The following is a 17,500-nucleotide window of genomic DNA, read 5'->3' as shown; positions in this document are numbered from 1 at the left end:
AGGTCAGTGATACTCCACCACTACTCCCATTACTACGCCCTAGGTCAGTGATACTCCACTACTACTACGCCCTAGGTCAGTGATACTCCACTACTACACCCATTACTACGCCCTAGGTCAGTGATACTCCACTACTACTCCCATTACTACGCCCTAGGTCAGTGATACTCCACTACTACTCCCATTACTACGCCCTAGGTCAGTGATGCTCCACCACTACTCCCATTACTACGCCCTAGGTCAGTGATACTCCACCACTACTCCCATTACTACGCCCTAGGTCAGTGATACTCCACCACTACTCCCATTACTACGCCCTAGGTCAGTGATACTCCACCACTACTCCAATTACTACGCCCTAGGTCAGTGATACTCCACCACTACTCCAATTACTACGCTCTAGGTCAGTGATACTCCACCACTACTCCCATTACTACGCCCTAGGTCAGTGATACTCCCACTACTACTCCCATTACCAAGCCCTAGGTCAGTGATACTCCACCACTACTACTCCCATTACCAAGCCCTAGGTCAGTGATACTCCACCACGACACCCATTACCAAGCCCTAGGTCAGTGATACTCCACTACTACTACGCCCTAGGTCAGTGATACTCCACTACTACTACGCCCTAGGTCAGTGATACTCCACTACTACTACGCCCTAGGTCAGTGATACTCCACTACTACTACGCCCTAGGTCAGTGATACTCCACTACTACTACGCCCTAGGTCAGTGATACTCCACTACTACTACGCCCTAGGTCAGTGATACTCCACCACTACGCCCTAGGTCAGTGATACTCCACCACTACGCCCTAGGTCAGTCATACTCCACTACCACTACGCCCTAGGTCAGTGATACTCCACCACTACGCCCTAGGTCAGTGATACTCCACTACTACTACTACACCCTAGGTCAGTGATACTCCACCACTACACCCTAGGTCAGTGATACTCCACCACTACGCCCTAGGTCAGTGATACTCCACTACCACTACGCCCTAGGTCAGTGATACTCCACTACTACTACTACACCCTAGGTCAGTGATACTCCACCACTACTACTACACCCTAGGTCAGTGATACTCCACCACTACACCCTAGGTCAGTGATACTCCACCACTACGCCCTAGGTCAGTGATACTCCACCACTACGCCCTAGGTCAGTGATACTCCACTACCACTACGCCCTAGGTCAGTGATACTCCACCACTACGCCCTAGGTCAGTGATACTCCACTACTACTACTACACCCTAGGTCAGTGATACTCCACCACTACACCCTAGGTCAGTGATACTCCACTACTACTACTACACCCTAGGTCAGTGATACTCCACCACTACACCCTAGGTCAGTGATACTCCACCACTACTCCCTAGGTCAGTGATACTCCACTACTACACCCTAGGTCAGTGATACTCCACTACTACTCCCTAGGTCAGTGATACTCCACCACTACGCCCTAGGTCAGTGATACTCCACCACTACGCCCTAGGTCAGTGATACTCCCACTACTACTCCCATTACCAAGCCCTAGGTCAGTGATACTCCACCACTACGCCCTAGGTCAGTGATACTCCACCACTACGCCCTAGGTCAGTGATACTCCACCACTACGCCCTAGGTCAGTGATACTCCACTCCTACTACGCCCTAGGTCAGTGATACTCCACTACTACTACGCCCTAGGTCAGTGATACTCCACTACTACTACGCCCTAGGTCAGTGATACTCCACTACTACTACGCCCTAGGTCAGTGATACTCCACTCCTACTACGCCCTAGGTCAGTGATACTCCACTCCTACTAGGCCCTAGGTCAGTGATACTCCACTCCTACTACGCCCTAGGTCAGTGATACTCCACTCCTACTACGCCCTAGGTCAGTGATACTCCACTACTACTACGCCCTAGGTCAGTGATACTCCACTACTACTACGCCCTAGGTCAGTGATACTCCACCACTACGCCCTAGGTCAGTGATACTCCACTCCTACTACGCCCTAGGTCAGTGATACTCCACTCCTACTACGCCCTAGGTCAGTGATACTCCACTACTACTACGCCCTAGGTCAGTGATACTCCCACTACTACGCCCTAGGTCAGTGATACTCCACCACTACGCCCTAGGTCAGTGATACTCCCACTACTACGCCCTAGGTCAGTGATACTCCACTACTACTACGGCCCTAGGTCAGTGATACTCCCACTACTACGCCCTAGGTCAGTGATACTCCACCACTACGCCCTAGGTCAGTGATACTCCCACTACTACGCCCTAGGTCAGTGATACTCCACCACTACGCCCTAGGTCAGTGATACTCCCACTACTACTACGCCCTAGGTCAGTGATACTCCCACTACTACGCCCTAGGTCAGTGATACTCCACCACTACGCCCTAGGTCAGTGATACTCCACTACTACTCCCATTACCAAGCCCTAGGTCAGTGATACTCCACTACTACTATGCCCTAGGTCAGTGATACTCCACTACTACTACGCCCTAGGTCAGTGATACTCCACCACTACGCCCTAGGTCAGTGATACTCCACCACTACGCCCTAGGTCAGTGATACTCCCACTACTACGCCCTAGGTCAGTGATACTCCACTACTATGCCCTAGGTCAGTGATACTCCACTACTACTATGCCCTAGGTCAGTGATACTCCACTACTACTACGCCCTAGGTCAGTGATACTCCACTACTACTACGCCCTAGGTCAGTGATACTCCACTATTACTACTATGCTCTAGGTCAGTGATACTCCACTACTACTACTACTACGCCCTAGGTCAGTGATACTCCACCACTACGCCCTAGGTCAGTGATACTCCACCACTACGCCCTAGGTCAGTGATACTCCACTACCACTACGCCCTAGGTCAGTGATACTCCACCACTACGCCCTAGGTCAGTGATACTCCACTACTACTACTACACCCTAGGTCAGTGATACTCCACCACTACACCCTAGGTCAGTGATACTCCACTACTACTCCCTAGGTCAGTGATACTCCACTACTACACCCTAGGTCAGTGATACTCCACTACTACTCCCTAGGTCAGTGATACTCCACCACTACGCCCTAGGTCAGTGATACTCCACCACTACGCCCTAGGTCAGTGATACTCCCACTACTACTCCCATTACCAAGCCCTAGGTCAGTGATACTCCACCACTACGCCCTAGGTCAGTGATACTCCACCACTACGCCCTAGGTCAGTGATACTCCACCACTACGCCCCTAGGTCAGTGATACTCCACTCCTACTACGCCCTAGGTCAGTGATACTCCACTACTACTACGCCTAGGTCAGTGATACTCCACTACTACTACGCCTAGGTCAGTGATACTCCACTCCTACTACGCCTAGGTCAGTGATACTCCACTCCTACTAGGCCCTAGGTCAGTGATACTCCACTCCTACTACGCCCTAGGTCAGTGATACTCCACTCCTACTACGCCCTAGGTCAGTGATACTCCACTACTACTACGCCCTAGGTCAGTGATACTCCACTACTACTACGCCCTAGGTCAGTGATACTCCACCACTACGCCCTAGGTCAGTGATACTCCACTCCTACTACGCCCTAGGTCAGTGATACTCCACTCCTACTACGCCCTAGGTCAGTGATACTCCACTACTACTACGCCCTAGGTCAGTGATACTCCCACTACTACGCCCTAGGTCAGTGATACTCCACCACTACGCCCTAGGTCAGTGATACTCCCACTACTACGCCCTAGGTCAGTGATACTCCACTACTACTACGCCTAGGTCAGTGATACTCCCACTACTACGCCCTAGGTCAGTGATACTCCACCACTACGCCCTAGGTCAGTGATACTCCCACTACTACGCCCTAGGTCAGTGATACTCCACCACTACGCCCTAGGTCAGTGATACTCCCACTACTACTACGCCCTAGGTCAGTGATACTCCCACTACTACGCCCTAGGTCAGTGATACTCCCACTACTACGCCCTAGGTCAGTGATACTCCACCACTACGCCCTAGGTCAGTGATACTCCACTACTACTCCCATTACCAAGCCCTAGGTCAGTGATACTCCACTACTACTATGCCCTAGGTCAGTGATACTCCACTACTACTACGCCCTAGGTCAGTGATACTCCACCACTACGCCCTAGGTCAGTGATACTCCACCACTACGCCCTAGGTCAGTGATACTCCCACTACTACGCCCTAGGTCAGTGATACTCCACTACTATGCCCTAGGTCAGTGATACTCCACTACTACTATGTCCTAGGTCAGTGATACTCCACTACTACTACGCCCTAGGTCAGTGATACTCCACTATTACTACTATGCTCTAGGTCAGTGATACTCCACTACTACTACTACTACGCCCTAGGTCAGTGATACTCCACCACTACGCCCTAGGTCAGTGATACTCCACCACTACGCCCTAGGTCAGTGATACTCCACTACGCCCTAGGTCAGTGATACTCCACTCCTACTACGCCCTAGGTCAGTGATACTCCACTCCTACTACGCCCTAGGTCAGTGATACTCCACTCCTACTACGCCCTAGGTCAGTGATACTCCACTCCTACTACGCCCTAGGTCAGTGATACTCCACTCCTACTACGCCCTAGGTCAGTGATACTCCACTCCTACTACGCCCTAGGTCAGTGATACTCCACTCCTACTACGCCCTAGGTCAGTGATACTCCACTACTACTACACCCTAGGTCAGTGATACTCCACTCCTACTACGCCCTAGGTCAGTGATACTCCACTACTACTACGCCCGAGGTCAGTGATACTCCACCACTACGCCCTAGGTCAGTGATACTCCACTACTACTACACCCTAGGTCAGTGATACTCCACTACTACGCCCTAGGTCAGTGATACTCCACTACTACGCCCTAGGTCAGTGTTACTCCACTACTACTACTACGCCCGAGGTCAGTGATACTCCACCACTACGCCCGAGGTCAGTGATACTCCACTACTACTACGCCCTAGGTCAGTGATACTCCACTACTACTACTACGCCCTAGGTCAGTGATACTCCACTACTATGCCCTAGGTCAGTGATACTCCACTACTATGCCCTAGGTCAGTGATACTCCACTACTACGCCCTAGGTCAGTGATACTCCACTACTACGCCCTAGGTCAGTGATACTCCACTACTATGCCCTAGGTCAGTGATACTCCACTACTACTATGCCCTAGGTCAGTGATACTCCACTACTACTACGCCCTAGGTCAGTGATACTCCACTACTAGTACTATGCTCTAGGTCAGTGATACTCCACTACTATGCCCTAGGTCAGTGATACTCCTACTACTATGCCCTAGGTCAGTGATACTCCACTACTACTACGCCCTAGGTCAGTGATACTCCACTACTACTACTATGCTCTAGGTCAGTGATACTCCACTACTACTACTATGCTCTAGGTCAGTGATACTCCACTACTACTACGCCCTAGGTCAGTGATACTCCACTACTACTACTACTACTACTACGCCCTAGGTCAGTGATACTCCAATTGTACTACACCCTAGGTCAGTGATACTCCACTACTACTACTACTACTACTACGCCCTAGGTCAGTGATACTCCAATTGTACTACACCCTAGGTCAGTGATACTCCACTACTACTACGCCCTAGGTCAGTGATACTCCACTAATACTACACCCTAGGTCAGTGATACTCCACTACTACGCCCTAGGTCAGTGATACTCCACTACTATGCCCTAGGTCAGTGATACTCCACTACTACTATGCCCTAGGTCAGTGATACTCCACTACTACTATGCCCTAGGTCAGTGATACTCCACTACTACTACGCCCTAGGTCAGTGATACTCCACTACTAGTACTATGCTCTAGGTCAGTGATACTCCACTACTATGCCCTAGGTCAGTGATACTCCTACTACTATGCCCTAGGTCAGTGATACTCCACTACTACTACGCCCTAGGTCAGTGATACTCCACTACTACTACTATGCTCTAGGTCAGTGATACTCCACTACTACTACTATGCTCTAGGTCAGTGATACTCCACTACTACTACTATGCCCTAGGTCAGTGATACTCCACTACTACTACGCCCTAGGTCAGTGATACTCCACTACTACTACTACTACTACTACGTCCTAGGTCAGTGATACTCCACTCCTACTACGCCCTAGGTCAGTGATACTCCACTACTACTACTACTACTACGTCCTAGGTCAGTGATACTCCACTACTACTACTACTACTACTACTACTACGCCCTAGGTCAGTGATACTCCACTACTACTACGCCCTAGGTCAGTGATACTCCACTACTACTACTACTACTACGCCCTAGGTCAGTGATACTCCACTACTACTACTACTACTACGCCCTAGGTCAGTGATACTCCAATTGTACTACACCCTAGGTCAGTGATACTCCACTACTACTACTACTACTACTACGCCCTAGGTCAGTGATACTCCAATTGTACTACACCCTAGGTCAGTGATACTCCACTACTACTACGCCCTAGGTCAGTGATACTCCACCACTACACCCTAGGTCAGTGATACTCCACTACTACTACGCCCTAGGTCAGTGATACTCCACTAATACTACACCCTAGGTCAGTGATACTCCACTACTACGCCCTAGGTCAGTGATACTCCACTCCTACTACGCCCTAGGTTAGTGATACTCCACTACTACTAGGCCCTAGGTCAGTGATACTACACCCTAGGTCAGTGATACTCCCACTACTACGCCCTAGGTCAGTGAGTATAGTTGTTTTGAAGTAGTTTAAAACAAACAACTAAAAGCAGATCGTCGGTATGTAGAAATGACACAGAGCCTTCAGAAAGTGTTCACGCCCCTCGACTTCTTCCACATTTTGTTGTGACAGCCCGAATTAAAACACACACAATAACCCATAATGACAAAGTGAAAACATGTGTTGACATTTTTGCAAATGTATTGAAAATGAACTCTTAGAAATATCTCCTTTGCATAAGTATTCAAACCCCTGAGTCAATACTTTGTAGAAGCACCTTTGGCAGTGATTACAGCTGTGAGTCTTTCTGGGTAAATCTCTTAGAGCTTTGCACACCTGGATGATACAATATTTGCACATTATTCTTTTAAAATTCTTCTCTTTTAAACTGTCAAATTGACAGCCATTTTCAAGTCTGAACCTTGTTTTCCTCTAGGATTTTGCATGTGCTTATAGCTGTATTCTGTTTATTTTTATCCTAAAAAAAAAAATTCCCTTGTCATTGTCGCTGACAAGCACACCCATAACATGATGCAGCAACCACCATGCTTGAAAATATGAAGAGTTGTACTCCGTGATGTGTTGGATTTGCCCTAAACTTAACACTTTGTATTCAGGAAAGAAAGTTAGATTTTTGGCATTTATTTTTGCAGTATTACTTAAGTGCCTTGTTGCAAACAGGATGCAGGTTTTGTAATACAGGCTTCCTTTTCACTCTGTCATTTAAGTTAGTATTGTGGAGTAACTACAATGTTGTTGATCCATCCTTCGTTCTCATATCACACCCATTATACTCTGTTACTGTTTTAAAGTCACCATTGGCATCATGATGAAATCCCTGAGTGGTTTCCTTCCTCTCCGGCAACTGAGCTAGGAAAGATGCCTGAATCTTTGTAGTGACCGGGTGTATTGATTCACCATGCAAAGTGTAATTAACAACTTCACCATGCTCAAAGGGATATTCAAGTTCATTGAAAAACCTTCCCTGGTCTTTGTGGTTGAATCTGTGCTTGAAATGTATTACCCGTTTGAGGGAGTGGGGTACAGAGATGGGGTAGTCATTCAGAGATGGGGTAGTCATTCAGAGATGGGGTAGTCATTCAGAGATGGGGTAGTCATTCAGAGATGGGGTAGTCATTCAGAGATGATGTTAACCACTATTATTGAACATGGAATGAGTCCATGCAACTTATTATGTGACTTGTTAAGCACATTTTTACCTCCGTACTTATTTCGGCTTGCCTTAAACAAAGGGCTTGAATACTTGTTGACTCGAGACATTTCAAGCTTTTAATTTTGTTATTTCCAAAAAATGTCTAAATTAAATTCCACAGTGACACAAAATGTAATCCATATTGAATTCAGGCTGTAACACAATAACATGTGGGGAAAGTAAAGAGGTGTGAACAGCATGTAGTTTACACAGGTATGATAGTCTAATACAGCATGTAGTTTACACAGGTATGATAGTCTAATACAGTAGTGTAGTTTACACAGGTATGATAGTCTAATACAGTAGTGTAGTTTACACAGGTATGATAGTCTAATACAGCATGTAGTTTACACAGGTATGATAGTCTAATACAGTAGTGTAGTTTACACAGGTATGATAGTCTAATACAGTAGTGTAGTTTACACAGGTATGATAGTGTAATACAGTAGTGTAGTTTACACAGGTATGATAGTCTAATACAGTAGTGTAGTTTACACAGGTATGATAGTCTAATACAGTATGTAGTTTACACAGGTATGAATGTGTAATACAGTAGTGTAGTTTACACAGGTATGAGTGTATAATACCAGCGGTGTAAAGTACTTACTGTAAAAGTACTTTAAAGTACTACTTGAGTCTGTTTTTTTTGTTGTATCTGTACTTTACTATTGTTGACAACTTTTACTTCACCACATTCCTAAAGAAAATAATGTTGTTTTTACTCCATACATTTTCCCTGACACCTAAACGTATTCGTTGCATGTTGAATGCTTAGCAGGACACGACAAGATAACATCCCTGGTCCTCCCTACTGCCTCTGATCTGGTGGACTCTCTAAACAGAGAACATCCCTGGTCCTCCCTACTGCCTCTGATCTGGTGGACTCTCTAAACAGAGAACATCCCTGGTCCTCCCTACTGCCTCTGATCTGGTGGACTCTCTAAACAGAGAACATCCCTGGTCCTCCCTACTGCCTCTGATCTGGTGGACTCTCTAAACAGAGAACATCCCTGGTCCTCCCTACTGCCTCTGATCTGGTGGACTCTCTAAACAGAGAACATCCCTGGTCCTCCCTACTGCCTCTGATCTGGTGGACTCTCTAAACAGAGAACATCCCTGGTCCTCCCTACTGCCTCTGATCTGGTGGACTCTCTAAACAGAGAACATCCCTGGTCCTCCCTACTGCCTCTGATCTGGTGGACTCTCTAAGCAGAGAACATCCCTGGTCCTCCCTACTGCCTCTGATCTGGTGGACTCTCTAAACAGAGAACATCCCTGGTCCTCCCTACTGCCTCTGATCTGGTGGACTCTCTAAACAGAGAACATCCCTGGTCCTCCCTACTGCCTCTGATCTGGTGGACTCTCTAAACAGAGAACATCCCTGGTCCTCCCTACTGCCTCTGATCTGGTGGACTCTCTAAACAGAGAACATCCCTGGTCCTCCCTACTGCCTCTGATCTGGTGGACTCTCTAAACAGAGAACATCCCTGGTCCTCCCTACTGCCTCTGATCTGGTGGACTCTCTAAACAGAGAACATCCCTGGTCCTCCCTACTGCCTCTGATCTGGTGGACTCTCTAAACAGAGAACATTCCTGGTCCTCCCTACTGCCTCTGATCTGGTGGACTCTCTAAACAGGGGCGGCAGTGTGGCCTAGTGGTTAGAGCGTTGGACTTGTAACCGGAAGGTTGCGAGTTCAAACCCCCGAGCTGACAAGGTACAAATCTGTCGTTCTGCCCCTGAACAGGCAGTTAACCCACTGTTCCCAGGCCATCATTGAAAATAAGAATTTGTTCTTATTTTGACTTGCCTGGTTAAATAAATGTAAAAAAAAAAAAAAAAAAAAAACAGAACATCCCTGGTCCCTACTGCCTCTGATCTGGAGGACTCTCTAAACAGAGAACATCCCTGGTCATCCCTACTGCCTCTGATCTGGAGGACTCTCTAAACAGAGAACATCCCTGGTCATCCCTACTGCCTCTGATCTGGAGGACTCTCTAAACAGAGAACATCCCTGGTCATCCCTACTGCCTCTGATCTGGCAGACTCTCTAAACAGAGAACATGCCTCTGATCTGGTGGACTCTCTAAACAGAGAACATGCCTCTGATCTGGTGGACTCTCTAACCAGAGAACATCCCTGGTCATCCCTACTGCCTCTGATCTGGCAGACTCTCTAAACAGAGAACATGCCTCTGATCTGGTGGACTCTCTAAACAGAGAACATGCCTCTGATCTGGTGGACTCTCTAACCAGAGAACATCCCTGGTCATCCCTACCGCCTCTGATCTGGTGGACTCTCTAAACAGAGAACATCCCTGGTCATCCCTACTGCCTCTGATCTGGTGGACTCTGGTGTGTTCGTTGGCTTTCTGTAAATAAATCAAAAACAGGAAAATGATGTTGTCTGGTTTGCTTAATATAAGGAATTGAAATAATTTATACTTTTGATACTTAAGTACATTTAAAACCAAATACTGTTAAGACTTTTACTCAAGTAGTATTTTACTGGGTGACTTTTACTCAAGTAGTATTTACCTGGGTGACTTACCCAAGTAGTATTTACCTGGGTGACTTACCCAAGTAGTATTTACCTGGGTGACTCACTTTTACTCAAGTAGTATTTTACTGGGTGACTTTTACTCAAGTAGTATTTACCTGGGTGACTTACCCAAGTAGTATTTACCTGGGTGACTTACCCAAGTAGTATTTACCTGGGTGACTCACTTTTACTCAAGTAGTATTTTACTGGGTGACTTACTCAAGTAGTATTTACCTGGGTGACTTACCCAAGTAGTATTTACCTGGGTGACTTACTCAAGTAGTATTTACCTGGGTGACTTACTCAAGTAGTATTTACCTGGGTGACTTACTCAAGTAGTATTTTACTGGGTGACTTTCACTTTTACTCAAGTAGTATTTACCTGGGTGACTTACCCAAGTAGTATTTTACTGGGTGACTTTTACTCAAGTAGTATTTTACCGGGTGGCTTTCACTTTTACTCAAGTAGTATTTTACCGGGTGGCTTTCACTTTTACTCAAGTAGTATTTTACCGGGTGGCTTTCACTTTTACTCAAGTAGTATTTTACCAGGTGGCTTTCACTTTTACTCAAGTAGTATTTTACCAGGTGGCTTTCACTTTTACTCAAGTAGTATTTTACCGGGTGGCTTTCACTTTTACTCAAGTAGTATTTTACTGGGTGACTCACTTTTACTCAAGTAGTATTTTACCGGGTGACTTTCACTTTTACTCAAGTAGTATTTTACCGGGTGACTTTCACTTTTACTCAAGTAGTATTTTACCGGGTGACTTTCACTTTTACTCAAGTAGTATTTTACCGGGTGGCTTTCACTTTTACTCAAGTAGTATTTTACCGGGTGGCTTTCACTTTTACTCAAGTAGTATTTTACCGGGTGACTTTCACTTTTACTCAAGTAGTATTTTACCGGGTGGCTTTCACTTTTACTCAAGTAGTATTTTACCGGGTGGCTTTCACTTTTACTCAAGTAGTATTTTACCGGGTGACTTTCACTTTTATTCAAGTAGTATTTTACCGGGTGACTTTCACTTTTACTCAAGTAGTATTTTACCGGGTGGCTTTCACTTTTACTCAAGTAGTATTTTACCGGGTGGCTTTCACTTTTACTCAAGTAGTATTTTACCGGGTGGCTTTCACTTTTACTCAAGTAGTATTTTACCGGGTGACTTTCACTTTTACTCAAGTAGTATTTTACCGGGTGGCTTTCACTTTTACTCAAGTAGTATTTTACCGGGTGGCTTTCACTTTTACTCAAGTAGTATTTTACCGGGTGGCTTTCACTTTTACTCAAGTAGTATTTTACCGGGTGGCTTTCACTTTTACTCAAGTAGTATTTTACCGGGTGGCTTTCACTTTTACTCAAGTAGTATTTTACCGGGTGGCTTTCACTTTTACTCAAGTAGTATTTACCGGGTGGCTTTCACTTTTACTCAAGTAGTATTTTAATGGGTGACTTTCATTTGAGTCATTTTCTATTAAGGTATCTTTACATTTACCCAAGTATGACATTTGGTTACTTTTTCCACCACTGGGTGTGAATACTTTCTGAAGGCACTGTAGGTTTTTAAATGTAGGTGGAGAATATCCACACAGACCCTTTTTCCTGAGAGACAGATCCCCGTAGCCCTGGCGCCTTGTTATGTTTCAGAAGTGGACTAACCTCTCTTGGTAATCTTTGAGTCTCCTGCCTCTAGGTTTCCACTGGCCCCTGGGGAGACCCTGTGTCGGGTCACCGCCCTTCTGTTCTACGTCAACACCTACGCAGGGTCAATTTCATGACCTGCCTGGCCGTGACCGCTTCGTAGCCGTGGTTCTCCCTCTACGTTACACCAGGCTCTGCCGGGCCCGGACCATCCGCTACGCCTGCGTAGGGGTGTGGGTTCTAGTCCTAGTCCAGACGTTACCCCTCCTCTCCGTGACCATGACCCGGGCCGAGCCGGACGGGACCACCACCTGCATGGAGTACCCCAACTTTGAGAACGGGGCCGTGGAGGGGCTCCCCTACGTCCTCATTGGAGCCGTCGTCATGGGATACGGCGTTCCCGTTGCAACCATCCTGTGTTGCTACTTGGTGTTGCTTTGGAAGCTGCGGTTGGTGACGAGAAGTAGGGCCGGTGGGCGAGGTCACAGGTCATTGAGGAGCCAGAAGGCGACGGGGGTGATAGCAGGGTAGTGTTGGTGTTTGTAGTGTGTTTCAGTCCCTATCACATCAACATCCTGCAGTATATGATCCGAAAGCTGAGATACACACCAGACTGTACCGAGCTCCACGCCTTTCAGGTAGTTGTCTCCACACCAGTGGAGGCTGGTGGGAGGAGCTATAGGAGGGTGGGCTTATTGTAATGGCTGGAATGGAATAAATGGAACAGAGTCAAACATGTGGTTTCCATCTTTTTCATGTGTTCCATGAATTCCATTCATTACAACGAGCCCTTCCTCCTACAGCGCCTTCTACCAGCCTCCACTGACACACAAACATAGGCCTATCTGTTAATATCATTGTATTTTTGTGTGTGTGTGTGTGTGTGTTGACCATGAGATTGTGTATTTAAGTGTGTGTGTGTTGACCATGAGATTGTGTGTGTGTGTGTGTGTGTGTGTGTTGACCATGAGATTGTGTATTTAAGTGTGTGTGTGTTGACCATGAGATTGTGTGTGTGTGTGTGTGTGTTGACCATGAGATTGTGTATTTAAGTGTGTGTGTGTGTTGACCATGATATTGTGTATTTAAGTGTGTGTGTGTGTTGACCATGAGATTGTGTATTTAAGTGTGTGTGTGTGTGTGTTGACCATGAGATTGTGTATTTAAGTGTGTGTGTGATGTCCATCTCCAATCCACGTGTGACCGACTCCTCCACTAACCCCTCTCTCCCTCCCCTTCAGATGTCTCTACACTTCACTGTGTGTCTCATGAACCTCAACTGCTGCCTGGACCCCTTTGTCTACTTCTTTGCCTGTAAGGGTTACAAGAGGAGGGTGATGAAGATGTTGAGGGTTCAGGTCAGCGCCTCTTTCTCCAGCATGGTCCGAACCGGGGAGGACACCCCCTTCAAACGGGGGGGGACCCGGGACGGGAGGAGCAGGCTGGGTAGCCACACAGCTTGTCCTGTTGCTTTAGATGACGTTACCAAGACCATTCCTGGGCCGGAGACCGAGACAGGAGCCAGAGACAGAGACAGGAGCCACATCCAACCAACTACCCCTGAGACAGGAGTCACATCCAACCAACTACCCCTGAGACAGGAGCCACATCCAACCAACTACCCCTGAGACAGGAGCCACATCCAACCAACTACCCCTGAGACAGGAGTCACATCCAACCAACTACCCCTGAGACAGGAGTCACATCCAACCAACTACCCCTGAGACAGGAGCCACATCCAACCAACTACCCCTGAGACAGGAGCCACACCCAACCAACTACCCCTGAGACAGGAGCCACATCCAACCAACTACCCCTGAGAAAGGAGTCACATCCAACCAACTACCCCTGAGACAGGAGCCACATCCAACCAACTACCCCTGAGACAGGAGCCACATCCAACCAACTACCCCTGAGTAGCCCCAGAGCCTGTCCTGGTCCTTGAGATGACCACTACTAGGCCATAAGAGACACAGAACCACTAGTCTAGACACACGTACTTGTCCTGGGTTGTATTCACACCAAACGGAGGAAAAAGGAACTGAAACAGAAAGGGACGACCTGAACTTGTCCAATAAGAAATGCTTGTTTTTAATTTGACTTCTTTGCTCACTCTGCTATTTCAAAACGAATGTGAAAAAGATGGACATCCAGGTCCCATAAACACAGCAGCCTTTACAAGGTTCCAGACCTAAAGGGCCTCCTGCAGAACAGGATGCTGTATGCAGAGATACAATCCTACCTTTACTGATTCATCTCAAACATTTCCGTCACATCGATCTTTTGTACAGATATTTATGCTTTTCATAATTAAAAATGGTTTCACTTCCCAATACTTACTTTTTAACTGCTGTTTGAAGTGGAATTAAAACCATTCTATTTCACTGTTACGGTTTTATTTCAGCAAGGTCTGGCCTGTCCCTAAGTTAGCCAGGTATGAAACTAAAAACACAGACAACTCACTTCCCTAAAAGAGCAACACAACACTTCTCTCTATGAGGTAAAAGGTCAAGGAGTACCAGTACTTCCTAGTTTTTCAACATGTGCAGTGTGATGTTTTCATCTAGAACGTGTAGGCCGACAGCTGGTTTGGAAGTCGCTGCAGCACATCGAGCCCCTCGTTGATCTCACTGCTCTCTAGTGGTGTTAATACACGGTACACCTTCAGTGAACAAGGGCACACTTCAAGGAAAAGGAGTCCATAGGAGCAAGGGATTGATTTAGGGATTGAGCTCAGGTGTCAAGGACATGTGTGCAGCCCAGTTAGAGGTCCCGCTGTGAAGGACAGGTGTAAAGGTACTCACAGTCCGGCAGGCAGCCCAGTTAGAGGTCCAGCTGTGAAGGACAGGTGTAAAGGTACTCACAGTCCGGCAGGCAGCTCAGACACCTGGTAGTCAAACAGGTAGTGAAACACTTCAGACAGCAGGAAGTCCACCAGTGCAGTGAGCACCCACGTCCCAAACAGGAAGGACTACAGGAATAACCAGGATGTTACAGTTAGGACTACAGGAAGAACCAGGATGTTACAGTTAGGACTACAGGAAGAACCAGGATGTTACAGTTAGGACTACAGGAAGAACCAGGATGTTACAATATGAAACAATGACATAACATAAAATCATATCATCATCATCATGATAATTTGATAAAACAACTGATAATCTGTGCAGCACGACTGCAATAAAGACCAGCTGGAACGTGCCCAGTGAGTCTAACATAGGTTTACAAGCTGAAATGAACTTACAGCAAATTTTCTGCTGCCGAACCGTCTCTCCAAGATGCGGAAGTTGTAGATGAGCAGACTGTTGCAGAAGGTGTCCTTTAGGTCCAGACAGATCAGTCTGCCACACACTAACCGCCATACCTTACAGAAGAGGAGTGAGGGTTGTTACACAGTACACACACCACAGAGTTTCTAAACCCAGAGGTGCAACATCACAAGACTTCCGGGAGCGCTTGAGAAACAGACGTGGCAGACCAGATCGAAAAATGTGTCCTTAAGTTGTTAATTGTCTAGAAATCTAAATGCAAAACTGAGATTTGAGCCAATGTCTTAAGTAGCTGAAAATGTCACTTTCACGTGGTTGTAGTAATGACAATCTGACATGTAATCATTTTAATCAAAAACAACTTTATATCGAAGGAGTGTCTTCGATTTGACAGCGCAATTCGGCGCGACGACCATTAAAAGCAGATTACGTGTTTCTGGGCATGAGTTTAGCTAGCCAAAGGTCGGCTACAAGCGTGATCGGGGATTTCTATTGGAGAAGCAGTTCCTGCCTATCTTCATACTGTACTGTCTTTGGCAAGATGATCCACAGGAGGAGAAAGGTTGAGGTTTACGACACTCTGTCTCTCTTTTCCGCTACCTGGTGCTGCAGCGTGATGGCCTGCAGGCTGTAGGTGAACAGGTGATTGTACTGTGGCAGGAGGGTTAGCACGACAGTCAGACCACTGAGGACCAGGAGGAGACCTTTAGACAGGGGGGCCTTATCTGTGGGGGGAGGCAACCAATCAAACAATCAATCACCTACCTGTAGGGCACAATCAATTTGATACTCTTATCATAATTTACAGCAGAGTACTTGTTCCTGGTAACGTTAAATACTTGTATGGAAAATGTGGGCGGGGAAACCACATGCACCGCTCTGTCACTACAGTACTGAGCCAGCATTCAGCGTCGTTTATTAAATGAAACATCGAGCGGTATCACGCAATTCTAGACATTATGACAAAAATGGTAAAGGCTCGAATCGTCGATTGTACGCGTAGAAACGATGATGTGACCCGTGCAAATCCTTAGATTCATCTAGAATGAATGACAGTGCAAAGCTGCGAGACAGGACCGAGCGAAAACACTCGTACACGAATCAGCTAGTCCGGTACTTACCGAGCCCTCGGGAACCGGTGGTAGTGAACATGATGGAAAAGGAAAACAAAAAATATATAATGACTGTCTGTGTAAAGGCACTGCAAAATGAAGGTACAAACTTAGCTATAGTAGCTAAAAGTTAGAAGAAAAAAATAACATCACAATGAGATAGAGGGGAAAGGGTATCGAGTACGGTGGTCGAGTTCGTCCAAAATTATTCGAGATTGTTGTTTTTGACACGCAAATCTCGAGATGCACTGAATAGAAATTGCCACATGAGGTCGCTATGTCACTATCAATGGTCAGTAAAGGTTCTCGCTTATATTATAGCTGGTAAAACAGGTCATTGCCACAATAACAAAACATGCACTCAATTTGCATAACTTAAGTAATTGTATTTCTTCACCGGCCCTCGTTTCATTTAATCCGTTTGATGGATACTGTCCTCGTCAGCAGAAAGTGATCAGAGGTTTTGAGTGGCCTCTATTAATGAACCTCGTCAACAAAAACACTCCTGACACTTGTTCTTTGATCACCTGCCTGTACTCACCCTCCCAAAGACATGTCAGAGGGTATTGAACACAAGCTGGCGTTTCTTCTCCGCGTCAAGATCAAACCTCTGCCATCTCTGTGACAGTTGTTCCTGTGAAGAAGAGAAACGCACCGTCGACACATTACTCATCCTGAGATAAACCTCATCAGACAAGAGACCTTCTACACACACACACACACACACACACACACACACACACACACACACACAGACACACACACACACACACACACACACACACACACACACACACAGAGACACACACACACACACACACACACACACACACACACACACACACACACACACACACACACACACAGAGACACACACACACACACACACAGAGAGACACACACACACAGAGACACACACACACACACAGAGACACACACACACACACACACAGAGACACA

At 46.6% G+C, this 17,500-nt stretch overlaps 1 protein-coding gene and 1 pseudogene across 2 annotated transcripts in view; one reads left to right on the top strand and one right to left on the bottom strand.

The window, feature by feature from the left end:
• LOC135532590 (G-protein coupled receptor 183-like) overlaps positions 1-14,494 on the top strand; it is a 16,155-nt pseudogene extending 1,661 nt beyond the window's left edge.
• The window catches only part of LOC135532592 (ubiquitin-associated domain-containing protein 2-like), a 41,315-nt gene extending 24,595 nt beyond the window's left edge, over positions 1-16,720 (bottom strand). For both annotated transcript variants that reach the window (XM_064960069.1, XM_064960070.1), the window contains exons 1-4: positions 16,550-16,720; positions 16,029-16,153; positions 15,404-15,523; positions 15,024-15,130 (exon numbers count right to left, since the gene is read on the bottom strand). In XM_064960069.1, coding sequence (XP_064816141.1) covers positions 15,024-15,130; positions 15,404-15,523; positions 16,029-16,153; positions 16,550-16,580 — 383 coding nt within the window. In that variant the 5' untranslated portion in view covers positions 16,581-16,720. The remainder of the gene's footprint in view (positions 1-15,023; positions 15,131-15,403; positions 15,524-16,028; positions 16,154-16,549) is intronic.
• Between the last annotated feature and the right edge of the window lie 780 nt (positions 16,721-17,500).

The sequence above is a fragment of the Oncorhynchus masou genome, unplaced genomic scaffold (genome assembly GCF_036934945.1).
Source record: "Oncorhynchus masou masou isolate Uvic2021 unplaced genomic scaffold, UVic_Omas_1.1 unplaced_scaffold_1929, whole genome shotgun sequence".
Classification (NCBI taxonomy): Eukaryota; Metazoa; Chordata; class Actinopteri; order Salmoniformes; family Salmonidae; genus Oncorhynchus; species Oncorhynchus masou.
This window is presented reverse-complemented; position numbering and strand designations above follow the sequence as displayed.